Below are 11,326 nucleotides of genomic sequence, written 5' to 3' on the forward strand. Positions count from 1 at the left end.
TGTTGGGAGGTTGGATGACCGAGAAACTATGGAGGTATTTTAGTTGCATAATTTTGTTCAATGATGTTTTGTTATTAAATGCAGTTGAATGACACTAGTTTTTCCCATTGTTTATTTAATGCAGGTCAAAGTTCATGTGCAGGAGCACACATGTTCTAGCACAAAGAAGAAAAAGAAGCAGAAAAATGCTTCAAAGGCATGGGTATGTGAGAAAGTCATGGACTGGGTAAAAGAGGATCCTAGTGTTCGGCCGATGGAATTACGCAGGAGGCTACATGACAAGTACAAGATCAAGGTCCAATATACAAAAGTATTCCGTGGCAAAGGGCTAGCAATGGCTAAGTTGTTTGGTAATTGGGATGATTCTTTTGACAAGCTATATGCTTGGAAAGCTGAGGTTGAGAAGAGGTCTCCTAGAAGTATAGTTGTGATTGACCACATGGAGTATGACCAGAAAAAATATTTCATACGAATGTTTGTTGGGCTGAAGCCTTTGTGCGATGGGTTCTTGGCTGGCTGCAGACCTTACTTGGCGATAGATAGCACTCATTTGACAGGCAAGTATAGAGGCCAATTAGCTACTGCTTGTGCTATTGACGGGCACAATTGGTTGTACCCTGTAGTCTATGGAGTTATCGACTCGGAAACTACTGAAAGTTGGGTGTGGTTTATGGAGAAGCTTCGTGATGCTATTGGCTCTCCCCCCGGTCTAGCTATATGTTTAGATGCAGGAAAAGGGATTGACACTGCAATCGAACAGGTATTTGGGTATGCTGAACATAGAGAATGCATGCGACACTTGGTTGTGAACTTCAAGAAAAAATTCCATGGTAAAGTTTTTGATGATCATTTGTGGCCAGCTGCTTATTCATGGACTCCTCGAGGGTTTGACTATCACATGGCAGCCATAGAGGAGAAAAAGGCTGCTGCAATAGCATACTTAAACAAGTACCACACCAGGCTATGGTCAAGGAGCAAATATTCAACCTCCTCAAAAGTGGATTATGTTACAAATAATTTGGCCGAGTGTTTCAACAACTGGATCCGCAAGCACAAAGGTTTAATGTTGTTTCAGCTCATGGACAAGATAAGGAGAAAGATTACGGTTAAGTTTGAGAAGAGGAGAAGGGTAGCTAGAAAATTTCAAGGTCGGCGTATACTTCCAAGTGTCATGAAGGAGTTGAATGACATAAGCAGGGGGCTGGACATTGAATATGAGAGAATAGATGACATGGTTGCAGAAGTGAGTGAGAGTGTTGCGCTAGGTGGCAAGCGCCACGTCACTGATCTAGCAAACAGGACATGCACATGCAGGGCATTTCAAGTCTCCGGGAAGCCTTGCAAACATGCAATTAGCTTTATTACTGGAATTAGGGGGGTCACAATAGAAGACTTCGTTGATGATTGTTACAGCGTTGCCAAGTTTGCTGCAGCTTATGCTCCTATTCTTCCTGGCCTAACCGACATGTCTCAATGGCCAAGTGTGAACAAAGAATTCTTCTTGAACCCCCCAATCCTTAGGAGGGCCCCTGGGAGGCCAAAGGTACAGAGGCACAAAAGTGGTGCTGAAAATAGCAAGGGAAAGGGAAAGAAAGGCCAGCACCAATGTCCAATTTGCAAAGCTTATGGACATAGATGGCAAAGCTGCAAAGATGCTGCTCCTGAAGCACTAGAAGCCTATGCAGAAGTAGCAAAGCAGAAAAGGTACTTTCTATTTCAATATGAGATTTCTGTTCCACCTTACTCTTGTCTTAATTAAGCTATAATATGTGAAACTCATGTAGGGACAAAAGAAAGAAGAAACCCATTACAAAAGCTATTTGTACAACAACAGATCAAGCAACTGATGGTACACTACCTCTACTTCTGTGTCCAAGTGAAAATGAAACCGCACTAGCTCTACTTTCATGTCCAAGTGATGCAATTGAAGGCGATGTTGCCAAGTCGACATCATCGAAGACTACCTCTAAATCTAGAAGGTATGAAAACTGCACCAAATTTACTTATATTCTGTGAGTGTACCATTGTACGTAATCAACTTTTTTGATGTAGATCAAAGGTGATATCCGCTGCGCCTGACAGCCCTGCAATGGGAACTCGAAGCAAGAAGAGAGCTGCGCCTAACAACCAAGCAATGGCCAGTCGAAGCAAAAAAAAGTTGAAACTGTGAAATGCTCTAAAATCTTGCGTATTATTTCTGTATTGCAGCTCTTCATGTGTATGCTATTTTATTTAGAGACTTGCTTGTGTGAACAACATATTTTGGTTGTGGTATTTTGGTTCTGGACGATGCAAACTTGGTACTGATTGTGTGAGAATTAATATGGTGTTTCATGAATGTCTTCTAAATGATGTGAATTTTCTTGAGTATATTACTCTGTTGCTGGATTTTTTTATATCCTGGAATTGTTAGATAATCACTATAATTTTGCTGGAATGCTGAAAATAGAGGAGGAATGTTGTCAAATTTTTTTCTGGACATGTTCTACAGTTGTTTGCTTATTTGCCATTGAGGGCAAGATGGTCATTTTGGGCACTTAACGGATTGAGTTAACACTAGACTAACTGCTAGTGGTATATAGGCAATAGATTTTGTTTGTGTTTGGTATATAAGCACTGAAGCTTTGTTGGATGGCAAATAAGCCATTGCAGAGGTTGTCGATGATATAGAAGCAATTTTCTCATTATTTGCTTATTTCCAAGGCGAAAATGAACTCGCGGCTGCTAGCATAAGAAGAATCGTTGGGTGCAGATGAGGGATGCCGATTGACCGAAATAAATAATCGAGGAGTGTACTACTTCTTTCAAAGATCACTCACATCTTCTCAGGTTGTGATAAGTGGCGTGCGTTATTTGTCGCAAACTGGGAATTTTCCCTTTTGTCGTAGTTCCGTTTATACAAAACTTTTATCATTTAAAATGTGCATCCAGATCTCAAACCGTTATCACCATTGGATTCCTCGCGTCGAGATCTTCAAAACTAGATCACATGTTGATAGGATTTGATGATTTTTTTTCATGAAAAAACCGAACTAGGAGCACGTTTTTTTTCCCGTTTTTCGAAAGTTGTTTTCGAGAGGCACAACCATGCATCTCGCCAAAAAAAAGCGTTTTTTTCTTGTTTCCGAGAGGCACGGCGTGTCTCTCGTGGAAGAAAAAAGAGAAAGCACGTCTATTTTTCGTTTCCCAGAGGCACACCCGTACCATTCGCGGAAGCAAAATCGTGCCTCTCACGGAAGAAGAAAAAAAAAGGAAGCACCTTTTTTCGTTTCCCAGAGGCATGCCCGTGCCACTCGCGGAAGCAAAACCGTGTCTCTCACAAAAGAAGAAAAAATGAAAACATTTTTTTTCGTTTCCGAGAGGCACAGTCGTGGCTCTCACGGAAGCAAAACCGTGTCTCTCACGGAAGAAGAAAAAATGAAAACATTTTTTTTTCGTTTCCGAGAGGCACGGTTGTGGCTCTCGCGGAAACAAAACCATGCCTCTCGTGAAAGGAAAACCGTGCCTCTCATTGAAAAAAGAGAAAACGTATTTTTCTCCGTTTATGAAAGAGACGGCCGTGCCTCTCATAGAAGCAAAACCGTGTCTCTCACAGAAGAAAAAAAAGACGTTTTTTATTTTTTCCGAGAGGCACGGCCGTGCCTCTTGCGAAAGTAAAACCGTACATCTCGTAAAAGCAAATCTGTGCCTCTCACGGAAGAAAAAAACACGTTTTTTACAAAAAAAAGATTTTGTTTTTGTCAAAACCTAAGAAAAACCAAAACCCGGAAAATAACCAGCTAAAAAGTGGAAAACGCATGCGAAAAATAAAATAAAAATAATATCAGGAGGAAGCGCTCAGCGCATGACACGTGGCGGCGGTTGAGAGCGCGCCAAGTGTTTCACTCTCAGCCCACCCCTAGTGATCGTTGGGAGGCTTCCGAAGGAGCGCTCCTCAACTAGTTGCTCTCGCCACACCATTGTACGCGTGTACGATCTATCGTGGTGTACGGTGTTGTGTGGCGCCAGCGGTACTTCATAGTCCATATCCCCCCCCCTCCCCCCCTCCACACACACACACACACGCACACACATGTAAAGCATGCTTAGAATCATGTTTCACATGACTATATGCTTATACATAGATTATTTTCTCAGCCATACATACATGGTGAGTACGGTGCACCACATTTTGCTAATCACTCAAACCTTTTTCCATTTTTTAATCAGGATACTTTAGGGAATTTCTTTTGGCTATGAATATACTCATGTAGAGTACATATGTAGGTCCATCGCAAAAAAATAGGTATATATTTAGGAGCTTCCGACTCGCCAATGTCTCCCGGGAGATGATGTGCGTCGTCACTCGTTTCAACGCTGGCGATGCTTATTACAAAATCAAGCACTCAAGAATTGCATATGTCGACCATGTACGTACGAGGGCGAGGGACGAAAATGTCGTCCCGATCATCCACGCGACAGCGATCTTATATTCTTACTCCCGAAGTAGGCATATACGCTACGCTATTTTCTTCGTCGAGTTTCATCCACACGCAGGCTCGGTAAGTCGTCGTCGCCTCTCGCCTTGTAGTACTATATATACCTTTCCCCTCCGGCGTGATCGACGGCGACCCGACTCGCGCGACCGCTAGAGCCTAGATGGAAGCCAACCGCTACCACGTATGTACGTGCCGGGCCATGTATCGATCGGTCGTCGACATTGCCTCTCAGCTCGGCTGTGGATGTCCCCGTCCGGCGTCCGCCACATGGCCCTGTTGCCGCGTGCCACTTCCACGGCTCGGCGTTTGGTTGGCGGTTGCAAGTGCATGCAGCTGGTACGTGCGTAGCAGGATTGTTCACTGCAGCAGCCGACATGCATCGGCCGCTCGCCATCGGCCGGGTGGATCATATGGATGCCTCTACGGTGCATGCTTGCGCGTGAGGCTGCATGTGGACACGAGAGGTTCCGGGAAGAATACTTACAAGTCTTTGTAGAGATTGTACCATGGACTACATACAAAGCAGAATGAATGAATTTATTTTTTAAATGCATCTATATATATTTGTATGTGGTTCATAGTGAAATTTTTACACAGACTTATATCTAAAGACGAAGGAAGTATAACGCAGAGGAAACACACAAAGCAGCAACAGCGAAGATCGATCGAGGGACTACAACTCAAGTGTGTCGCAGTCCACCAGTACAACTCTCTTCAGTGTGCCATGGCAAAGTTCTGGGCGCGTGGAAAGCTGATTTGTCTGGTAGATGCCGTGGTCGTTCACTCGTTCTCCGTGTAAGTACTACGTACTACCGTTCAGTGCGTCCACTGCATGCCGCGTTGATATCCAGGACCGCGGCCCCCCGTCCATTCTTTTCTGTACTGAACGCTGGAGCCACGGGGTAGGGTTGGAGTCCCAAAAATGAGGTGGAGTACGATAAAGATCACGTACCAATACGGCCATCGCTAGCTAGCTCTTTGTTAGAGTAACTGTGATGAATTGGAGTCTAGTAGCTAGATATTGTAATCTGTTCCGGGGCCGTGTCTTTCGTCGCACGACTGGGGTACGACTTGCTTTCCAGCTAACCGTGGGGAACCGGTGACAGCATGGAGGGGCCGTTTTGATGATCTAGGACGACACTCGACGAGGGAAAAAATATTTAAGTCAGACGCACCGAATTATTTGCTTCTTTTCCAGGCGAAAATGAACTCGCGACTACTTGCAGAAGAACAATCGTTGGGTGCAGATCAGAAATAATGATTGACGGTGTCCCGGCCCAGGCCTAATGGGCCGGGATGAGGACCCCGGGGTCGGTTTCGTCCTGCGTCATGTTAGTGCTTTATCTCACTTTTGTTGGGATGATCAATTGTGATTTTGAAACGAGGCCTTCTTTGCGGATTTTGTGAAAAACTTTAGGTTTGACAACATATACCTCCAAGCAATCGTCCTCGGCCCAAGTGTATTAAAAGCTCATGGCTTCCCACCCTTTTGGATGATGATTCGAAGTCCGTGTAGGTGTACGAATGGTGGTGTCGCTACTCCATCTGAATGCAGTTACTTTATTGAAAGCCTTTACAAATATCTTGTGTTGCAAAAGTCGATATCACCAAGCATATGAGACATTTAATTGCAATTCTTTGTTATATGATTTACTTCAGAGATCTCCAACTGATCCTTTATAATTTAGAGGAGGATACGGCCGAGTATCCTTTAGACAAATACATTTGCTCGTCGAAAAAAGTGTCGTTTATAACCGGTCCCTAATACTTAACTCCCTAAAAAAATTGTTAATTTGTTCTAGTCTTAGTGTACAAACAAAATTTCAACTCCATATTTGCACACATATTAGATCCAAACATAATAATTAGCATTCACACAATTCATGGATATACAAATTCAAAATTTACAAATCGAATTACTAAAACTCAACTCGAACCGAGGTTGAAATAATCTCTCATAATCAGTCACCAAAAATCTTCATTGAAGATCATGCCAATGGCCATTTCGGAGTCATCATCGTCTTCTTCCTCTTCCAACAACGAAGAGTCCTGGAAGATCATCTCTCTCAACCTCTTCATCTTGATTAGAAATGAGTCAGTTCAATTCCAATTGCGAAAGAAAAACGGGATGAAAAAAGCAAACAAAAAAGCTCATCTAGGCAAACCATCGAACACTTGAAGGGTCAGATGGCCGGCGACATTGAGCATCTGCTAGTGATCGGTTGGGCTTCGAGATGACCGGAAGTGGACGGAGTGACTAGGAGGAAGAAGATCAGGTTCGTCCTTCCAGCGATGGGATTGATGCGGCGGAGGCGGCAATGGAGCTCGATTTTGGCGATACGAACGGCCGGTGACTGGCTCAGAAAGGGGCCGAAGAGCGGCAGAGACAATGAGGTGCCGGTAGTCGCCGGAGGCAGCAACGTCGGCGATGACGCAACACGAGGTGAGGATGGCGCGGGGGTGGGGGTGCACAAAACGTTTTACTTTTTGGGTGGGTGGACGGTAACAACGACAAGGATCTCTTGCGCCGCACATCCACATACCTCAAATGCCGATCCTCAAATCCATGCAATCCATGCATGTAGATCATACGATACAAATTGTCTGAATTTCAACAGTTGGAACAAAGCAAAGCAAATCATAATTCAACAAATCGGAAATGCCAAAATGAAATCCATGTCTGAGCGTGCCGCATCTTCAGGCAACATTCCCCGCCTTGCACGACGGAGCCGAGGAAGGGGCGCCGACGAACGAGGCGGACTGCGTCTCCGTCGTGGCAGTTGGGGACGGGCTGGACAACATCTACGGTGGCGGGTCGGGACCGGTGGGATGATGGGGAGTAATGGTGGCAGACAACAAGGGGTCGGGCGCGGGAAAGTTTGGGGGGCTCAGAAAAAAGAAGGAAGAGTTTGGTGAACTTGATGCAATTTATAGTGAGGTCAGGCTGTCGGATCCGACGTGACGTACGCGCCTGGACGCACCCCTATCTATCTCATATTTGGATTGGATATGGGGGTGTTGGTCAACCCGAATATTTAAGACCCGTTTAAAAAACCTGTGTGGATCAAAATTTTATGATTGGTTGGTGATCTGATGGTTTGTTCGGACGTTTGAGATGGCTTTGGAGCGTCCAGCGGTAGATGCTCTTATCCCGGTGACAACGACCATACATACTATATTTCTTCCTCGAACCTCCTCCACACGGACGCACCCACGCACGGTCAAGTCTTCATCCCCTTGCCTTTCATCCACCGATCGGCCGACGGCGACCGCAACCGCTGCGTGCCGGGACATGTGTGGGTAACGGTCGTCGATATTGGTTGCCGCTCGGCCGCGCATGTCCGCATGTCACCGTCCGCTACATGGCCGCCCGCCGTTGGCCCTATGTCGTCGCCGTGGACGTTTCTGCATGCCTCGAGAGAAAGCGGCCCTTCCACGGCTCGCTCGCTCGGCGGTTGCGAGTGCATGCAGGTGGTTGGTACGGCCGACCTCATCGGTCGATCGGAGTAGCAGAATCGTTCACTGCAATCGTTCGACGCACGTAAGATGCTGCATACTGTTGCCTCGCACTGGTCGCTCGCTGTCGACCGGATGCCTCTGCACTGCATGCTTGCGCGTGAAGCTGTGGCCTGTGGACACGAGAGGTTGCAGTCTTTCCAGAACAATGCAGAGGAATCACACGAGCAGTAACAGTGAAGATTGATCGAGGAAGCTACCATATTTGCTTAAAGGAGAACTCAGTACAAGTAGTAGAACTTTCTGTGATCGACATGCCAAGTTTCGCTATCTCGGTGGAGCTTTCCGCGACCGCGATACGGCGGAGCGTGGCGGGACAAAGATTTGGTCGCGAGGAAAAGTTGTGACTTGATAAACGTTGGTGCCGTAGGCCGTAGGCCGTAGCCACTGGGCAGGCCGTAGGCCGTAGTCCTCCTAATCTTCCTTTTTGTCTTCACTGAACGCTGGATCTGAGAGTGATCATATGCTACGGCCTATGGGTACGGATGAGTCGGACTCTCAAAAGATAATGAATGATGAGATTAGAAGATCACCAACATATCTGCATGCATGATCGTCTCCGGCTCTTGTTGGTGGAGTACGTGACTAGTTGGATTATTATCGGTAGCTCGATCTGGCGGTTTATCCCGGGGCATTCGCTTTCGTCGCACGGCTGACGTACACCTTTCCAGCTCGCTGCGGCGAATTGGCGGCAGGTTTGGAGCCCGCGGCTTGATGATCAGGTAGCTCGCCAACCGGCCGGGGTTGATGCAAGTTTTAAAATGGGGTAATAACACCAGAGGTCCTAGAACATGTGATGATTTAATTTTACATTTACAAAAGTGCACTGGTCAGTCCTAGAACTTAAAGCCCTTCGATGTCGAGTCCTCTTAGACTAGCCACAGTGAGAGTAACTTCAGCAATAACATTGAGTCCAACTCAGCAAATTTGCTTATGTGGCAATGAGTTAATGAGGAGAGAGATAGTTGTAGTAACTTAGGTAGTTACTGTAACATCACATGTCCCAATGCAATATGAGTGTATAACCTAATAAATGAATCTTTGCATGTTACCATCATTAAGTTATTACCCACTATGAAGATAGTAACATAGTCTAGGTATATGTGTATGTTATTAGTGTATGTTATTATCCATTGTGGCTAGTCTTACACGATGACAATGATGCTCGTCAAGACGAGATCAACCTTTCATGCTCGCTCTGGTGGGCCACGCACGCGTAACCAAGCAAAATTCTGCTTGCGTATCTTGGTGAGGAGGTCCTTGGTGGAGGTGGTATACACGGAAGCGTCCTTGCTCTTCCCCTTGCCGCCAGCGGCCTTCCGCTTCCTCGTATTGCCGTCGGAGCCCCCCTTGAGCGCCATCCCGGAGCCGGAAGACGCCAAATCAGAAACCCATGAGTCGTCCCGGGCGCTCTCGAGCTCTAGCTCCTTGAGCGTGCCGACGGGGACGTTGTCCGGGAGGCCAAACTACGCGGTTCTCCAGGATGGTGGCGGTATTGGCCCATCATGGACATGTTGAGCTTGGTGAGCGAGCCGAGCGGCGTGCCGGCGCTGTAGTGCGGCGGCTGCGGCCACGGCGAGATCCCGTGGAGCGCGAGCCCCTAGGTGGCCGTGGTGGAGTTGGATGCCGACGAGGAGGCCACCGTCGGGTGGACCCCACATCCATGGAGCTGTCCCAGTTGAGGTTGAGGAAGCCCGCCGTGGAGTAACTGCAGGTTGATTTCAACAAACGGCGGGGCGGGTATCTGCAATTGTCCGGCGCTGACTGGCTCGGGCCAGCTAGCTCCATTTGGCTGAGTCTGATTGGTTGTGGAGTAAGCTTGCACGTGGTGCAAGTTCTAGGACCAACTAGTTCACTTTGCAAGTTCTAGGACTAAACCATCATATCTAGCACAAGAGCTAAGACCTCTAGTGCTATTACCTCCTTTAAAATCTCTGCACACGCACCGGATTTGCTCCTTTTTCAGGGTTTTTACGTGTATGCGGGGTGCTCTGCTTTAGATAAGAACAAACTTGAACCGTTGGGTGGATGCTTTTACCGCAAACTTGGAATTGTAGAATATAATCCAGCGACGGTCTGCAGCACCAAAACCACAACCAGATCTAGTCTATAGACCTGAAATTCTACAGATGTCAGCAAGCTGGTCTGTATCCATACCATACAGCACCATCACGCTCGACGGCGCGTGATCGGGTCACCTCGTCGGCGCCTCGGCGGCTCTAACTTTGGCACATGGGTCGGGGTAGCCATACTGGCCACTGCCGCACATGGGTAGGGTAGGGTGGCGCAGCGCCGGGCAAATGCAGCGAACCAACGGCAAAGCCAGTCGAGAGTCGATGCGACGACGGGTACGTACGTAAACTAAAGTGGGCACATGAAAGTGATCCGTCTCCTCGGATCCCATCATTTGTTGGCAAGCCATAGGCAGCAGCCATGCGGCGCGACTGCAGTGCAGGTGGGTCGTTCGTTCCACTAGCTAGCTGCAAGCCTGCGGTGCAGGTGCGGTGATGGACTCTGATGGGATAGGCACGGGCCGGCCGGGAGGAACGGCGTCGGTTGCCAACAGTGAGACCCGCGGTGGCTTGGGTCGCATCTACTACTAGCTGTAGAGGCCCGGCACGACACGGCGTGGTGGGCGAATTCGCCGGACAGACTCTGGTTGATGGCACGGCAGGGGGCGTTAAGCTGTACCCTAAAGCCAAGGTAGCAACAACGTGAGGCCGGACCCTCAACCTCTTCGCGTCATCAAAAGGAAACACGGCCCCCAAGATTTTCTTTTGAAACTAAACTGTTTTTTCTTTAGAATACAAAACAGTTAATTATAAAAAGCGTGCTACGTGTCCGTCGGCTGATTTTTTAAAAAATATTGATTCGGTTATGAGCAGTCAAATCTGGCCGATTGTGCAGACGATTGACGTCTCCATTGCATCAAATATCTTGTCGCAGATTTTTTTTGCAACAAGATTTTGTTTTTGCAATGGAGGACTTGTTGTGGATTTTTTGTTTGTAACAACAGTCTTGTTGCGGAAATAATTTTGTAACAAAGGTGATGTTGCAGATTTTTTTTCCCCGGGCGAGGAGGCAACCCACGGGGAGGTGGCGTCTCCTAGATGTAGGTGATGTAGAGGCTCAAGGAGTGAGAGGCGGTGAACTGGTCCACGGCGGCGGCACGCCGGCGACGCGGGAGGAACGGCGAGGTACGGAGAAGGGATGGGGATGAGTAGATCCGGCGGTGGAGGCCGTGCACAGCTCGAGGGCGGCGGCGGAGTCCCGCGACGGGCGAGCCCGATCCCTTGCATGGAGCTTCAGGCTGGCACCGGTGACCTCACAGG

General features: G+C 47.6%; 1 protein-coding gene across 2 annotated transcripts; it reads left to right on the forward strand.

Moving 5' to 3' along the window:
- Positions 1 to 6: 6 nt before the first annotated feature.
- LOC125512773 lies at positions 7 to 2,338 on the forward strand. Of its 2 annotated transcripts, XM_048677856.1 has the most exons (4): positions 7 to 34; positions 125 to 1,704; positions 1,785 to 1,979; positions 2,053 to 2,338. In XM_048677856.1, the coding sequence occupies exons 1-4, from the start codon at positions 29 to 31 to the stop codon at positions 2,168 to 2,170; spliced, it is 1,899 nt and encodes a 632-aa protein (XP_048533813.1). In that variant the 5' UTR covers positions 7 to 28; the 3' UTR covers positions 2,171 to 2,338. The 2 variants fall into 2 exon arrangements, with proteins under 2 accessions (XP_048533813.1, XP_048533812.1); XM_048677855.1 differs by lacking the exon at positions 7 to 34 and having other exon boundaries at positions 62 to 1,704.
- Positions 2,339 to 11,326: the final 8,988 nt, after the last annotated feature.

This window comes from Triticum urartu, chromosome 6 (genome assembly GCF_003073215.2).
Source record: "Triticum urartu cultivar G1812 chromosome 6, Tu2.1, whole genome shotgun sequence".
Taxonomy (NCBI): Eukaryota; Viridiplantae; Streptophyta; class Magnoliopsida; order Poales; family Poaceae; genus Triticum; species Triticum urartu.